Genomic DNA, 18,088 nt, shown 5'->3' with positions numbered 1-18,088 from the left:
TACTATGGATACACCTTCGGAAACCGTGGAGGAGGTGCCCCAGGAAATGGCACCACCGTCTGAAGAGACGTTAAATGCAGTCATCGGCTGCGCAGTAAAAGTCATCATCACCTTCATCGTCATTATTTTTACTGCGCAGCATATTCATCACCATCATCACGTCATATATAGCTACGTGTACTTCACTATACAGTAAGTGTAAACTTATCTACCGATTTCATATTGCTTAGCAGTTGTCCCTGTTATTAATAGAGTAAAGGGTGGGTTGTAAACAATACAGGGAGGGTTAAAAAACGTCCAAATACACGTTAAATAATTAAATAAATATGGTGTCCCTACTTCGCGGAAATTCAGTTATCGCGGTCGGCCTTGGAACCTATCTCCCGCGATAAGTGAGGGATTACTGTATTTATATTTATGAAGGGTGGGACTTGAAACTTGAGGTAATATGTTTGGGACATTTCCTCAAATGTCGGTCGAGTCAGCTGTATGTTACACACTCTTTTGAAATAATCGTCTTAAAGTGGAGAGCAGTTGAGAATAACTCAGATTTGTAGCCCCACTTGATTTTTCCCCACAGTGAATTTAAACAGCTACTGAGCTGCACTTGTGTCCATTACCCCTGTTGACAAGCCCTCCTTGTTGTGTGTTTCTATTAGCTGAAATAAGATATCAAAGTGTAAATAAAGTTCCCTTCTGTCAATTCTCCTGCTTGAGCTGTGCTGGACAGTTAGTGACCACTGCATACTGCTGACCCTCCAGTACTCACACACTCACCTTGAACAGTCAGAAGTAAAACATCACTGAGATATGAGACTGGTGAAGAGCCGTAACACCAGTACGCTCCGCTATCAGACTGAGTCACATTCTGGACTGTCACAGTGTTTCCAGAGACACGGCGAAGATCAGTCCACCGAATTTCTTTCTCCCATTTGTATTTAGTGCTATTTAAGCCCCCATCAATGTTGCATTCCAGGGTGACGTTGTCTCCAATGTACACAGGTTTCCTCTCATTCCTCATTTTCACTGTCGCCTTTAATTCATCTGTATGGAAAAAGAGATGAGATTTATATAACTTCTTCTTTTTCTTTCGGCTGTTCCCGTTAGGGGTTGCCACTGCGGATCATCTTCTCCCACATCTTTTTGTCCTCTGCATTTTGTTCTTTAACACCCATCACCTGCATGTCCTCTCTCACCACATCCATAAACCTTCTCTTAGGCTTTCCTCTTTTCATCTTTCCTGGCAGCTCTATCCTTAGCATCCTTCTCCCAATATACTCCTCATCTCTCCTCTGCACATGTCCAAACCAATGCAATCTCGCCTCTCTGACTTTTGTCTCCCAACCGTCCAACCTGAGCTGACACTAATGTCCTCATGTCTAATCCTGTCCATCCTCATCACACCCAATGCAAATCTTAGCATCTTTAACTCTGCCACCTCCAGCTCTGTCAACTGCTTTCTGGTCAGTGCCACCATCTCCAACCCATATAACATAGTTGGTCTCACCACCATCCTGTAGACCTTCCCTTTCATTCTTGCTGATACCCATCTGTCACAAATCACTCCTGACACTCTTCTCCACCCAATCCATCCTGCCTGCACTCTCTTTTTCACTTCTCTTCCACAATCCCCATTACTCTGTACTGTTGATCCCAAGTATTTAAACTCATCCACCTTCACCAGCTCTACTCTCTGCATCCTCACCATTCCATTGACCTCCCTCTCATTTACACACATGTATTCTGTCTTGGTGGTCCTACTGACCTTCATTCCTCTTCTCTCTAGAGCATATCTCCACCTCTCCAGGATCTCCTCAACCTGCTCCCTACTCTCGCTACAGATCACAATGTCATCAGCAAACATCATAGTCCACAGGGACTCCTGTCTAATCTTGTTTATAAACCTGTCCATCACCACTGCAAATAAGAAAGGGCTCAGAGCCTATCCCTGATGTAATCCCACCTCCGTCACTCCTACCGCAGACCTCACCACTGCCACACTCCCCTCGTACATATCCTGTACAAATCTTACATACTTCTTTACCACTCCTGACTTCCTCATACAATACCACAGCTCCTCTCTTGTCACCCTGTCAGATGCTTTCTCCAGGTCCACAAAGACACAATGCAACTCCTTCTGGCCTTCTCTAAACTTCTCCATCAACCCCCTCAGAGCAAACACTGCATCTGTGGTGCTCTTTCTTGGCATGAAACTATCCTGCTGCTCACTAATCATCACCTCACTTCTTAACCGAGCTTCCACTACTCTTTCCAATAACTTCATGCTGTGGCTCATCAATTTTATCCCCCTGTAGTTACTATAGCATGTTGATAAAAGAAGAAGAATGAAAGAAAGAAACCAAAAGATGCCTTTATAGGAAACTTTTTATGAGAAGAGAGACAAAAAAGATCATTGTGTGGTGAGACTGTTGTCTTTTCATTTGTTCCTCTGAGTTCACAAACAGCCTGACAGTAGGAATGAATGGGACTCCTGAGGTGGGCTTACTAAGTTTTAGTTTATTTCCTTATATCAAAGAATTTACACTTCAATGTAAAAGTCCCCTCCTCTAAAGTTTATAAGCCCCCACAAGGAGAGAGAGACCCTCTGTTCCTCCTAGTCTGTCCTGCACAGTAAGTGACCCCTGCACATCACTAAGTTCCCAGTCGTCACAAACTCACCTGGAGCTTTCAGTGTCACAGCATTGCTGACGTCTGAGTAATCAGGAGGATCGTCTCTGACAGCCCAACACCAGTACTCTCCACTGTCAGAGGAGCTCACAAACTTCACCATGTACGTGTCTCCAGTGATGTCAGTAATCTCCTTCCACGCGTTTGCCCAGGATCTGAACCAACGATATCTCCAGCCAGGTAAGCCCCCCTCAATTCTGCACTCCAGAGTCACATTGTCTTCTTCGTAAATCAATTCCTTCTGAGTTCTCAGCTTTAGTGTGACTTTTAGTTTTTCTGTAAGGAAGAATAACAATCAAATGTACACAGTGACTCAGAGATCAGAGACCTACTTAAACTGCTGCTTTAATGTCCATAAATCAGTGAGTCTGCAGCTAAAATGAAAACCCATGTTTTATTATTGTCTTTTCTAACACTTCTGATTTTAAATTTTTTCAGTGCATAATAATAATAATAATAATAATAATAATAGTTCATTACATTTATATAGCAGTTTTCTCACTATTCAAAGCACTTTACATAGTGTGTGGGGAGCCACTTCAACCACTTCTAATGTGTAGCCTTCTGGAACGATGTGACAGCAGCCATTTTTTGCACCAGTATGCTCACCACACAGCTGTTAAGTGGTGAAGTGGTGAGAGATAGTTAGCCAATTAGAGACAAGTGATGTGTAAGGGGCCAGAATGATAAAGCCATGCAGGGTAATTTAACCTGGTCATTGGGGTACATCCTACTCTTTACCTTTTATAATCACAGGAAGTTAAGACCTCAGTTTTACATGTCATCTGAGGGACTGCATCATTTTTACAGCACAGTGTCCCCGTCATCTGCACTGTGGGCATTGAGATCCACATTCAGACCACAGGGTAAGCTGCTGGCCTCGCCAACAAATTTTCCAGCAGCAACCTAAGCTTTTCCTAGATGGTCTCCCATCCAAGTACTGACCACCGCTGACCACCCTTATTTTCAGGTGGATGACCTCTTCTGAAGCGCAGGTGGCATGGCTGCTTCTCAACAATATGAAGACAGCAGGCTTGTGTTTAAAAAGTGTGTTTCAGAGTCCATTCAAAGAATTCCCATTTCAAAGAGTTAAATGTCATCAGATCTGAAATTACAGGACAGCCGGGTGCAGATGGTGCTCCTCTAATAATATCAGTGTTGGACAGTTTGTGACCACTGCTCATGTCCTATCATCCTCTTGGAGTTCCACCATCAGTGTAACTGAGTTACTGAGGTTGAAAAACACAAGGGACCCCTATGTGTGTGTGTGGACGATCACTTAGACAAGACAGCAGGTGTGGTTAAATAGCAGCTTTATTTTCACATCGTCACAGTGAGCAGGTTTCAGAAAAGCAGGCAATCAATATTACATGACAGCGTCAGGGCTCTTCTGAACCCTGTTTATTGGGTGGGGCAAGTTTTTATACCCCTAGAATGCGTGATTTAATATTCATTATGAAAATGCAACAGTCAACACTTTATTATACACAATCCTTGAGCCCCTTCAATGCTCCTTGTGCAACTTGATTCCTTGGCTCCTTGTTATGGCGTTCAGATGTAAACAAAGGGAAAACGTGATAAGGCAGTCTCAGTGTGGAAGCTTAGACCTTGAGTCCTTCTGACAAATATTTTTTCTGTTTGCTCAGCAAAGCATGTTTTTAAAGCTTACTTCTGCTTAACTCCTTAGACAAGGATTAGTACAAGGGAACGAAGAGAACATTCATCTTCCACATGTGTCACACCAGTGCACCACCTGATTGTCATGTTTCAGACGGGGTTCCTCCCTAGCTTTGGTTCAAAGTCTTGTTTTATGTCTTTTTTGTTTATTTTTGTACCATTTATTTATGTTAATATTACTTTTGTTGAGTATGTGCATTGTTCTTTGTTTTTGTTGTTGTCTTTAAGCTACCTGTGTTAAGTCCCATGCATTTTGTGGGTGGTCTCCCAAGAGGAGGGGCTGCCTGCCAATCATTGGTAGGAACTGCCCTCCACCCTTTAAATCACAGAGGGGTCTCCCGTAGTGCAAGAATTTGGGAGTTTGATCAGTTCTTGTGTTTCTCTGTGCTTTGTGCCATTTTGATTTCTCTGGAGTTTTGACCTTTGTATTTTGATCTTTGACTTCGCCTTATGATTTCTGTATTAGGACTGTGTTTGCCTCGGATTTCCTTCTGTTTTCAGGCAACTCCATTTTGCTGTTGTGCTCTTTGGAGTTCCACAGTATCACAGAACATCTTTTGTGGAGAATAAAAACTTTTTTATTTTTATGAAGTGTCTGTGTTTTCCTATTTAGCTTACCAGGGTTTGGTGGTAGATCCCCCTCTAGTGGGCATTATTGGAAATGGTTTTGCAACTTTTGGAGACTTGCATGCCTTGGGAGTTCTACTTCTTAACGTTGATGAGACTGATTCTCTAGGCTGGAGGTAAGACTCTTAATGTCACATCGACTGCACTTTGTGTCACTCCTGATCGCTGCTGGAAATAGCTACGCTTTTTTCCCCTCATGCCCTGACACAGGAGTAGGCACTATGGTGTAGGGGTTAGCTCAGCTCTTTTCTGCCTATGCTGGGAAAAACGTATATTGTGAAAAATAAATAGGAGCACTGAGACCAGTAGATGAGAGTAAATCATTGTCAAATGACTAACAGAGGTCTGATCCAAGACATAAAGAGAATTAGGAAATCAAAATCCAAAATGCCCCCCAAACTCATAATTAAAATGAAATATGACTGGATACCATAAACTGATTTCCAAGAGCTAAATGCACTGCAATGATTGTTTTTAGAGTCCACAAACTTGGACTCTGGCATTAGCATGACAGTGACCATACAAATGGCCACAAAATGGAGGGAAGTCTCCAAAATTCTAAACAGATAATGCGATCACATGAAAAAAAAATCACCCATGAAATGGAACAAAAAATACATATTTTGGGGACATTTGGTGGAGGTTACACTGGAACAACCAGCTGGGAGGAGAGCCCAGGGAAGACTCACAGCATACTGGGAGGATTAAATCTTGACGATGGCTTGGAAATGTGTTGGGATTCCACAGTATGGGTTTTCAAGTGTGGCAGGGGAAAGAGACGTTTGGGCCTCACTGCTAAGACAGTTGCCCGACAAATTGTTCTCGGAAATAAGTGTTTAATAATAAATGAATGAACGTGTGGTCCAAAATGTAAAATTATAACATTGTGCTCTACTGCTCCAGTTTTCTGGGTTCAAATCTCAGCCAGTTTCCAACCACATCCTAATACTGTACAGCTGATTTGACTGGAGTCTTTGAATTGTCCCAATCATAGTGTGTGTGTAAAATTTACACACTTACCTTGAAAATTTAGTGTGACAGCATTGCTGGGCTCAGAGAAATAAGGAAGCACATTTCTGTCACCAGCACACCAGTACACTCCAGTATCAGACTGAGTCACAGACTGGACCGTGTAAGTGTCTCCAGTGGTGCCACTAAGTAAATCACTCCCTCCTGCCCAGTTCAGTTTGTACCACTTGTATGCCCAGTCAGTAAAGCTGCCCTCAATGCTGCATTTCAGGGTCAGTGTGTCTCCGATGTGCACAGGTCTCTTCATTTTCAGCGTCGCCTTTAGTTTATCCTGTATGGAAAAGAAATGCAATTTATAACAGAGAAGAAACAGACCATCAGATCCCTGATTTAGAACTACAGTGGTTTCTCTTTAAAATTTCCTTCCTTTTATATTTTCATTCTCCATAGTTTCGATGGTAAGTGGAGTTTGTTCCAAGACTTCTTGGTGGAAGGACATCAGCAGGCCCACATGGAAGAATTCAAAGCCATCTTCCAAAAATACCAACATCATAGAGGACTTGCCTTGTGCTGCCATCATGATAAAAAGTTCAGGCCATCCTGTTGTCTCTCCATATCCTCACTCATTCATTTGTACGCCGTTTTTAATTTAAGTTTAGGCCATCCTCTTGCCTCTACATATCTTCACTCGTTCAGTTATACGCCATTTTTTAATTTATACTTCAGATGATTCTGTTTGTAAGAAATGACAAGGAATATTATGGTCTGGGTGGCCCTGGAGGTCAGTGAAATAGAGAAGTATGTGGAATAGTCCTGTGGCATTAGCTCAGTAGAACATCTCACCAGATATTTGTATTTGGGAGTTCAGATACCAGTGTGAAATAATTAAAGTCACCCAAAATAAAATCAGGAATGTGGGTGTTTATTTCTAGAAAGAAATATCTGATCTGATAAAATCTGCATTGCAATCACAGAATTTTCTTGACAGTTAAAATAAACTGCAAGGAGAATAATGGATGCAAATGTCCTTGTCAGATAAAATGGTTATCAGAAATTCTTGATGATGTCAGGAGGTTCTTCTCTACATTACGACTCTGGTGCACCACAAATTGTCCATATGAAGGCACACTCAGCAACGTTCATGATGTCAATAAGCTCTGCAGAGACTAAATCCACACAGACTGGCAGCTTCATCATGGATGAAGAAATTGCGGCTAGTGCTGAAGTGAGAGGGCGATCATCTTGCGACTAACTGAAGGACATCCATTTTATTGTGCAGAGATTAGACATATGAAAGAAACAAACCATATAAAAGTGGCCAAAGACCATGTATTCTAAAATGGACAAAAGTCCCGGTTCTTTGTCCACTCTTTCTTCAATCTGTGTTTGCGGTTCTCAGTCCAAGCCTCCTTCCTCCTGTTTGCACTTCCCCTGATGTTGTGCTGCAAGCCTACTATGTGGACCACTGTCCAAGTGTCCTGCTGCAGTGGGACCAGATGTATGAGAAAGTATTCCGTTGGTGAAAATCAGCACAGGTATAAATGATGCTAAAACAAAGACAGCTGAACAAAGACAGTCGCAACTACTGTCCTCTCTTTAAGTCCAACTTCTCACAAATGGAAGAGGGAATTGTGTATTTGAAGTTTCATATAGAGATCAGTTTTCTCATGTTCAAATCTTTACTCACTATCAGACTTTACAGATTAAATAATAAGAATGAAAATACACAAATGAGTAGATCAGCATGTCACCTCCTCAGAAACTGTTACATGATACATAAAGAGTTGTTTATCATCTTTGTAAGCTTTGATGAAGGACTTCTGTCTTAGGTAAGAGGAGCTACAGACCAGGAGAAACATCACACACACTAAGTGTGCTGCCTTCAAAGGTAACGTTTTATCAAAAAAAAGACTTAAAGGAGATCTGCGAAAGACAAGACTTTTCTCATCTGCATCTCTGAATTAACAGACAAATTGTAAACAATGAAGACGAGGGCAACTCTTATCTTCAGCGCTCTTAGCCTGATGTGGCTATCTTACTCAGCTTCAGTTTACTTCCATACAGAAAAACTCCTCATTTCAAAGATAAGCTAAATGTCACCTGTTGAAATTACACTTCGCTCCTCCAAAACCACCAAGCAGCCACATGGAGACAGAGCCTCTGTCCTCCAGTATGCACTGGACAGGTAAGTGGCCGCTGCTCACTGCTGATCCTCATGTCATCACACACACACACACACGCATGCACACACACACACACACACATACTCACCTTGAATAGTCAGTGTCACAGGATTGCTGAACTCAAAGTAATAAGGATGGTCGCCTCTTACAGCAGCACACCAGTAATCTCCACTGTATTGCCGTAACACCCTCTGAAGCGTGAAAGTGCCTTCAGTGATGTCAGACAAATAACCCCATAGGCCTAAATATCTTTGATACCAGCGATATCTCCAGTTAGGTAAGTCACTCTCAATGCTGCACTCCAGAGTCACATTGTCCTGTATGTAAACGATTTCCTTCTCATTCTTTATCTTTAGCGTCACCTTGGGATTCTCTATATATATATAAAAAAAAAAGATGTCATTCACAAAGTGACACAAAGCTGACAGAGCCACTCCAACCTGCTTGTAAATAAATGTGAGTTTCCAGTTCAACAGTTTCTACTTAAATCACTAGATTTGTGTTTTTTCATTCTTAAGATGTTCAATGAATAATTTTTTTCCACAGTTCTTAGTAGAATAAGCACAGAAGGCTGGCATGTAAGAATTTGCTTCTCTCAGTATTCCAGTTTCATTTGTGCTTGACATTATTTTTAAGTTCTTTGTTACTTATTTACAAACAACACATGAACTTTCCAGTGTTGAGAAGTTTACATACAATGAAATCTTAAAGTTTAGATAAAAATAATAAAAACACACAAATCAGTATATTGGAAATCTGTCACTTTACATTTTTTTACATGGATATTTATTTTGCATCTTTTTAAGACTTGATGGATGCTTTTCTTAGGGGGAGAAGTAGCAGAATTGGACAGAAAAACTAAACTTAATGTGAGACACCCTGCTGACTACCCAAGGGTAAGGGTTAAGGTTAGGGTTAGGGTTAGGAGTGGTGGCTCTGAGGCTAGGGATCTGCACTGGCAATCGGAAGGTTGCCGGTTCGAATCCCGTAAATGCTAAAAAAGGGACTCTGCTCTATTGGGCCCTTCAGCAAGGCCTTTAACCTGCAATTGCTGAGCGCTTTGAGTAGTGAGAAAAGCGCTATATAAATGCAAATAATTATTAATTATTATTAAGGGTCACAGTTTTATGTTTATTGATACAGGAAACATAAGACGCCATCAAGGGAAACATTTAATCAAGAAGAGAGTTTAGAAAGATGAGTGATAGACCAAACACTTCTCGTCTTATCTGTGGCTCTGAGTTAACAGCCAAACTGAAAACTAGCAGGATGAGCTCGATTAGTTTTTTTAACACTCCTGGAACGCAACCCCCGCGATGGAGGAGGGATTACTGTAGTTTGTAAATGCAAATCGCAACTGAACATTTAATATTTTTTTTTACCTGGTGATTAGACACAAGATCTGGTACCTTACTGTAGTGGTCAAATCTGCTGTACTATGTTGGGTCTGACTATGCTGTGTAGTGTGGGTGTGTACGGGTCCGTACTCCTCCATCTGGTCTCGTGTCTGTGTGTTCTGTGGTTGTACTGTTAGTAATGTATCACTGTAATGTGCTTCACATATGCTGTGTACTCTGGACGTTTGGGGATTCTGTCCGTTTAATACGGAGCGTTCGTTTATTAATATTATACCTCCAGTGCCGTGTGTGTATTTTATGTGGTTGTCGTTGTAGGCGCATGCATCCTCCGTACTATCTCGGGTTTGACTATGCTGTGTCTTGTGGACGTTTGGGGACTCCGTACTCTCTCCGGTTTCTGTGAGTACTTATAATATTGTATTACTGTAATGTGATTCACATATGCTGTGGATTCCGGATCTTTGGGGCGTCTGTACTATCCTGGCTTTTTGGCTGCGGTGTTTTAGACGTGCGTCGTAGGTGCCTGCACCTTCCGTACTATTTACATTTACATTTACATCATTTAGCAGACGCTCTTATCCAGAGCGACTTACAACAGTGCTTAGTAGTCTACGACTGTTCTTCAGTCTTTAAGGCTAGGATTAAATCTACTGTCATTAAACAAGTTACCGTTGACCAAGTTGTACACAAAACCATGCTAGAAGAATTTATTTGTATTGCACTGCTGCACATAAATATTTGAACACCTGAGAAAATCAGTGTTAATATTTGATACAGAAGCCTTTGTTTGCAATTACAGAGGTCAAACGTTTCCCGTAGTTCTTGACCAGGTTTGCACACACGCAACAGGGATTTTGGCCCTCTCCTCCACACAGATCTCCTCTAGATCTGTCAGGTTCCGGGGCTGGCGCTGAGCAACACGGAGTTTCAGCTCCCTCCAAAAATTTTCGATTGGATTTAGGTCTGGAGACTGGCTAGGCCACTCCAGAACCTTGATATGCTTCTTACGGAGCCACTCCTTGGTCATCCTGGCTGTGTGCTTCAGGTCATTGTCATGTTGGAAGACCCAGCCACGACCCATCTTCAGTACTCTGACTGAGGGAAGGAGGTTGTTGCTCAGAATCTCACAATACATGGCCCCATTCATCCTCTGCTTAATACAGTGCAGTCGTCCTGTCCCCTTCGCAGAAAAGCACCCCCAAAGCATGATGTTTCCACCCCTATGCTTCACAGTAGGGATGGTGTTCTTGGGATACAACTCCTCCTTCTTTTTCCTCCAAACACGGCGAGTGAAGTTTAGACCAAAAAGTTCTATTTTGGTCTCATCTGACCACATGACTTTCTCCCATGCCTCCTCTGGATCATCCAGATGGTCATTGGCAAACTTCAGACGGGCCTGGACATGTGATGACTTGAGCAGGGGAACCTTCCGTGCAATGTGTGATTTGAAACCATGACGCCATAGTGTTCTACTGACAGTGACCTTTGAAACTGTGGCCCCAGCTCTCTTCATGTCATTGACCAGTTCCTCCCGTGTAGTTCTGGGCTGATTCCTCACCTTTCTTATCATCTGTGATACCCCACGAGGTCAGATCTTGCATGTAGCCCCAGTCCGAGGAAGACTGACAGTCGTCTTTAGCCTCTACATTTTCTTATTTTCACCAAGCTGCTTGGCAATTGCCCCGTAGCCCTTTCCAGCCTTGTGGAGGTCCACAATTTTGTCTCTGGTGTCTTTTGACAGCTCTGTGGTCTTGCCCATGGTAGTAGTTGGAGTCTGACTGACTGTGGGGTGGACAGGAGTCTTTAAAGAGCTCAGACAGGTGCTACTAATTAAGATTACTAAGTGGAGTAGAGGTGGACTTCTTAAAGGCAGAGTATCACTGTAGATAGATAGATACTTGCATAATTTTCTTTCAAAGCACAATGTGAGCTATCACAGCTATACAGATAACACACAGCTGTAGTTCTCGGAGTACTAGATGACCCTGATGCTCTTGGTTCTCTGATTCAGTTTCTTACTTGTATTTATGAATGGATTAGAAGTAAGTTTCTCAAACAAGATAAGGAGAAAACAGAAATCTTAGTTATTGGTAAAATTGGATATATTGAGGGTATTAGAAATAAACTAGATTACTTAGGGTTAAAAGTCAAGTCGTGGGTATAGAATTACCTGTTGATTCTGATCTAAGCTTTAAATCACACATTAATCAGATTATTAGGCATGCATTTCACTTAAGGAATATAGCTTAAATTAGACCTCTCATAACTTTACAAGATGCTGAGAAATTAGTTCACACTTTTGTTTTCAGTCGACTAGATTACTGTCATGCACTCCTTACAGGACTGCCTAAGAAAGACAGCAATCGATTACAGTTAGTACAGAATGCAGCAGTAAGAATCTTAGCTAGAAAAAGAAAATATGAGCACATTTCATCAGTTTTAGCGTTGTTACAATGGCTACCCGTGTCATTTAGAATTGACTTTAAAATGCTACTAATAGTTTACAAAGCCTTAAATAATCTTTCCCCATTCTATATTTTGCAACGTCTGCTCCCTTAAAATCCAAGTCGTAGCCTCAGGTTTTCAAATGAAGGTCTCATTATAATTCCAAGAGCCACGTTTAAAAGAACTGGTGAGGTGGCCCTTTGCTGGTATACACCTAAAATCTGGAATACTTTACTGATAGAAATTCACCAGGCTAATACTGTGGAACAATTTAAAAAACTGCTAAAATCCCATTATTTTAACATGGCTTTTTCATAGCCACATTTTAGTTGTATCCCTATTAGATTATATGGGCATTGGATTATCATTTTCCTCTGGGTTCTGCAATTCCGTGCTAATCTCTTCTTTTCTCTGCTATCTTTTCCAGTTCTTCTGTGGTGCCTTAACTTGATTGGCCGCATGAATATACATCTAAGAATGGAGTGCTAAACAAGTAAATGTATCCAGAGATAAAACCCAAACAACAGAAGCCAAATAACAGAGCAAATTACAAAACAAATATATCACAATTCAGAGCCACCTAACTAGGCTCCGCTATCTGACAGTTTCTCTCTCTTTCTCTACTACTCCTCTTTATTCTGACAAGTCTCTTTATACAACTTTAACTCCTTTAATTTTTTGAATCTACCATTTTTCCTAACATACATCAAAATCCATCCATCCATCCATCCATTTTCCAACCCGCTATATCCTAACTACACAAGGCGCAAGGCAGGAAACAAACCCCGGGCAGGGCACCATCCCACTGCAGGGCACACACACCCACACACCAAGCACACACTAGGGACAATTTAGGATCACCAATGCACCTAACCTGCATGTCTTTGGACTGTGGGAGGAAACCCACACAGACACGGGGAGAACATGCAAAGTCTACACAGGGAGGACCCAGGAAGCGAACCCGGGTCACCTAACTGTGAGGCAGCAGTGCTACCCACTGCGCCACCGTGCTGCCCTACATCAAAATCATTAGCTTAAAATGTTTTTCTAACCTTAATAATGTATTCTCCAGATGCTTCTTTAATAATACCTGATATTCAAAATAACCAATTGATAAATAAATGTAAAATCTATTGACCAGCCACATTAAGACAAGGCCTCTAGTACCTTCAGTCTGTCTTGTACAGGTGAGTGACTGCTGCACTCCACTGACCCTCCTGTTGTCACACGCTTACCTTGAACAGTCAGTGTCACAGCATTGCTGAACTCTGTGTAATGCAGTAGATCATCTCTGAAAGCGTAACACCAGTACTTCCCACCATCAGACTGAGTCACAGACTGGAGAGTGTACGTGTTTTTGAAGGTGTTATCAAGCTCATTCCACACGCCTGCCTGGCTCCAGTGGAACCAACGATATCCCCAGCCAAATATGTCACCATCACTGCTGCATTTCAGAGTCACGTCGTCACCAGTGTAAAATGGGACCTTCGGATTCTTTATCTTCAATGTTACTTTTTGTGTTGCTGTAGAGAAGAAGACATCAGCTTTACACTCAGAGACCAAGATGGTAGAGTCAAGGCTGCTCCTCTAAACCTCATAAATGAAGTGAGTTTCTAGCTAACATTCAAATCCCTACATTTGCTTTTCATTGACATGTCAAGATTTGACTTTATTTTGACTTTTTTTGTAATCATACTTGGCCTCAAAAAATGTTAAGCTGTGATTCTTAAGTCAAGAACATAAGAAATTTGACAAATGAAAGGAGACCATTCAGTCCATCAAGATCGTTTGTTTAGCTAATGGCTAAGCTATCCCAATATCACATCCAGAGAGTTCTTAAAAGTAGATAAGATTTGTGGTTCAATCACATGCCTTGGTTGTTTGTTCCACAAAGCTCAAGGAAGAATTCATGTAGTTGGTGGGATTGAAAGGGAATGAAGTACTAGTTTGATCGGTTCAATAGAGGTGACACATTTAGTCAAATCAATTTGAGGAGAAGAGTGTTAACAGGCACTTCAGTTGTTAAGAGGAGTAATTAAGCTAATTACATGTATCAGGAATACATTTGTCATCTGTTGAAAAATGAGCCCCTGTCTGTAAAGTATATACTAATAAATTATACCAATATCTAGCAAAACCTTCAGACTTTTCAGTTATACCATAATATAGAGTTCAGGTCATACCACCCACTTCAAGCACATGTGTTATATAGTGTGGCTCAAAATCAAGTGTTCCACATAGTTATGGCCTCTGTTGTCTATTGTTGTGCATGCATACTTTGTAGTGTTGTTGGCTATTGTTGTTTTTTTTTATATTGTGACCCTGACACCCCCCAACTGCACTGTGCGCTGAAACTCTGCTAACACAGACATCGATGTCTTGTCTTTTTTCTGGTTTTGCAACTGCTCTAGCTGTCGACCTTCCTCCCCTGTCAGTTCTGCATTGACAGGAAACCTCTAGCTAAGAAGACGGTTGTCGAGTTGATCTGGGGACCTTTTAAAATTGACAGCTAACCTGGCCTTGGGCTCAACTCTCTGTCTGTCTGCTCTCCTCCAGAATGTGCCTGCTGACTCATAGCCACTGCTGAGTGCTGAAGTGCCAGCTCCCATTTAAATAAAGGCCTGAGAATGTTCCTGTCTTTGCAACAATAAAGCTGATTCCTTGGAAACTGGACTCACCTCCTTCTCACTTATGCAAGTCTGTGACCCAAACCATATAAATACCTACAGCCAATCAGACCAGTGATAAAATAAATACTAAAGGCAGCCATGGAGCTAACAAGAACATAAAAGTGTCATGGTCCGTTTGTCTGATACAAATCTACCTTTTTCTTCAAAATACGTATCTATAGTTGGACAACCAACACATTGGTCTGCCATTAACACACCAGCCACTCAATGCAAGATGGACTCATTCTCAGCAATGACAACAATAGGAAAGACATACTGTTAGTGTTTTTCTGTTAAATGTTATGAAGCATACAGTATGGCTAAGGATGCAGTTTACTACAGAGTATTGTCACACTTGCACACCCGGGGACCACCTTACAGGCTCCAGGTAAGCGATACCATTTGGTAATAATAGGGGACCCTGGCCTAACTGTTTCTTTTCTCTCCACTACAGTTCCAAGAAGACCTCCCAGGACATCACCTAGCACCATCCAAAATGCTTATTTCAGGTTAAATGGAGTTGCCCATTTGGCACCCTAAAAGTTCATTGAAACCCTTGATCTTTCCACCCTGTAACAGTGTGCAGACATTTCCAGATGTACATAGTAAGTTAGGTTTAGTAGAAATGGGTTAAAAATTGGAAAAACATGAGAACACTGAACAGCAACTCAAAATGCAAAGCAACTGGGGTCCATGAGGCTGTGGCATAGTTTTGAAACAACTTCCGGGAATTATAATAATTAATTTATACAGGGAAGCATCAGCATTTGAAAGCTGTTTTGGACATTGTTTTTTTTCAAAGGCACAGTAAAAACTGAAGAGTCACATAACAAAGAAAATGTAATAGAAATGTCCAAAGGTATTGCAGGAATATGACCTGTGAATTTACAATAAGCTCAAACAACTTCCTAAAAATGCGAATCTAATGAGCTCAGTCAGCAGCTTCACTATTGTTATAGAAAATAAAAGTTGAATGGCATGAAACAACTTTGACCTTGGTCGACAAGTAAAAAGAGAAGTCGAAACACAAACTTGTTTGGGTGTGCATTGGCCACTCTCATGTAGGGACAATCAAAGAAAAGGCAATTGAATTTATGCAAAGAGCAGATATGACTCTTAACGCAATATCAGAAATAACATGACAGGCTTTGGAGCCGAGGGACAGGGTCTCTCTCTGTGTGTTGGAGTCTGCCTTGATGTGCAACAGTCATGTGTAGGAACTGGGGAGGGAACACAAACGTTTCCTAAGCTGTGTAATTTCACTGCAGTTTCCAATGTCTAAATCTGACTGTGCACTGAGGCTATGGTACCTGGACACATAAGCACTTGTGGGAGATGGCCGGCTGTTCATCCCGGCCAATACCGCCAGGCCGCTAGATGGAGCCCTCCCTGTAGCAGGGGAGTGCCCTGAAGACCAGCAGGGAATCATGGACAATGGAGTTTTTATTCCCGACCCTGCTGGACACCATGAGGCCCACCAGAGGATGCTGCAGGGAGGCTCAAGGACTTATACGTGCCCTATAACCCGGAAATATGTCGTTCCTTCTGGTCATGTGATCAGGACGTGCTTCCGGGATGAAAAAAAGAACTTTTAATCTGACCAGGAAGTGATAACAAGTCATGGACTGCAGGGTTGGAACCACTTCCGGGTCAGGGACTATAAAGGACTGTGGGAAACCCCAGACTGGGAGCTGAGCTAGGAGGAAGGGTGGCTAAGTGTCTGGGAGAGGAGGGGAGTATTGTATTGATTATCAAGTATTATATGTGTAGAGAGGAGTGGAGGGTGCTTAGTGCACAGTACTGTAATAAAAATAATAAGTATTACACTTTTACCTGGTGTTTGGCGTGGTACCTGTTGGTTCAAGGGAGCAATAGTGCCCCCTACTGCTACACACTCTTATAAAACTCTCAGCTCCTTAGATAATTTCATGACAGGGTCTCAAAGGCTTTCATGGAAATGCAGAAGGAGATGCTTTTGGTAGACAATGCCTTAAACCGACACATGTGGAGTTCAAAATGAGGATCTGTGATTAAAATACTCATACATGGCCAAACAAAACTATAGGCAGATTCTTTATTACAACATATTCAGATAATGGAGTCTTTGCTTTCTACTTGTAACATTTGAAACATTTTTTGAATCTCAGTGAAGTTTGCTTTACATCCTAGTGGTCCCAGAGTTCCACCCTGATAAAGCAGTCAAAGTTAACTGAGAAGTTAACGGACAAGCACGAGATTGCTCACTTTACTGCCACCATCAAACATAGGAGAAAGTTGCCAGAAAATCCAACAGATTCTTTGATAACTGGGGGTCTGCTAATATTTAGATTAGATTAGATTAGATTAACTTAATTAATCACAAGGGGAAATTCACGTACAGTTCATTTAACGCATCAAAGATTTAAGGCAAACAAGGAATAGTGTCCTGAAAAGATTACAGCAGATCTTTAGAGATAGATAGATAGATAGATAGATAGATAGATAGATAGATAGATAGATAGATAGATAGATAGATAGATAGATAGATAGATAGATAGATAGATAGATAGGTACTTTATTAATCCCAAGGGGAAATTCACATACTCCAGCAGCAGCATACTGATGAAGAACAATATTAAATTAAAGAGTGATAACAATGCAGGTATACAGACAGACAATAACTTTGTATAATGTTAACGTTTACCCCCCCCAGGTGGAATTGAAGAGTCGCATAGTGTGGGGGGTCCTGCGGTGGGTTAGCACCCTGCCCGGGATTGGTTCCTGCCTTGTGCCCTGTGTTGGCTGGGATTGGCTCCAGCAGACCCCAAATACCCTGTGTTCGGATTCAGCGGGTTGGAAAATGGATGGATGGATGGATGGATGGATAGTGTGGGGGAGAAACAATCTCCTCAGTCTGTCAGTGGAGCAGGACGGTGACAGCAGTCTGTCGCTGAAGCTGCTCCTCTGTCTGGAGATGATCCTCTCCAGTGGATGCAGTGGATTCTCCATGATTGACAGGAGTCTGCTCAGCGCCCGTCGCTCTGCCAAGGATGTCAAACTGTCCAGCTCTGTGCCTACAATTGAGCCTGCCTTCCTCACCAGTTTGTCCAGGCGTGAGGCGTCCCTCTTCTTTATGCTGCTTCCACAGCACACCACCGCGTAGAAGAGGGCGCTCACCACAACTGTCTGATAGAACATCTGCAGCATCTTATTGCAGATGTTGAAGGACGCCAGCCTTCTAAGGAAGTATAGTCGGCTCTGTTCTTTCTTACACAGAACATGTATTGGCATGTATATAGTATATATATATATATATATATATATATATGTACATGTATAGGGTCTTATATACTGCAACTGACAGTCACCCAGGATCCATGACTTTTGGAATACAACAGCTGCTAGATTTCCCATGCCCGCTTTACAGAACATATATCCAGGACACAGAATTCTCTATGATTTCTCAGTGGGAAACCCTTGACATCTGCCCTGA

At 41.9% G+C, this 18,088-nt stretch overlaps 1 protein-coding gene across 1 annotated transcript in view; it reads right to left on the bottom strand.

Moving 5' to 3' along the window:
- LOC114666621 (Fc receptor-like protein 2) overlaps positions 1-18,088 on the bottom strand; it is a 47,424-nt gene that overhangs the window by 3,715 nt on the left and 25,621 nt on the right. The window contains exons 5-7 of the mRNA XM_051920038.1: positions 6,013-6,274; positions 2,680-2,964; positions 778-1,044 (exon numbers count right to left, since the gene is read on the bottom strand). Of these exons, the coding sequence (XP_051775998.1) occupies positions 778-1,044; positions 2,680-2,964; positions 6,013-6,274 (814 nt within the window). The remainder of the gene's footprint in view (positions 1-777; positions 1,045-2,679; positions 2,965-6,012; positions 6,275-18,088) is intronic.

The sequence above is a fragment of the Erpetoichthys calabaricus genome, chromosome 16 (assembly GCF_900747795.2).
Source record: "Erpetoichthys calabaricus chromosome 16, fErpCal1.3, whole genome shotgun sequence".
NCBI classification, from domain to species: Eukaryota; Metazoa; Chordata; class Cladistia; order Polypteriformes; family Polypteridae; genus Erpetoichthys; species Erpetoichthys calabaricus.
The sequence above is the reverse complement of the archived record's forward strand: the minus strand, read 5'-3'. Positions and strand labels throughout refer to the sequence as shown.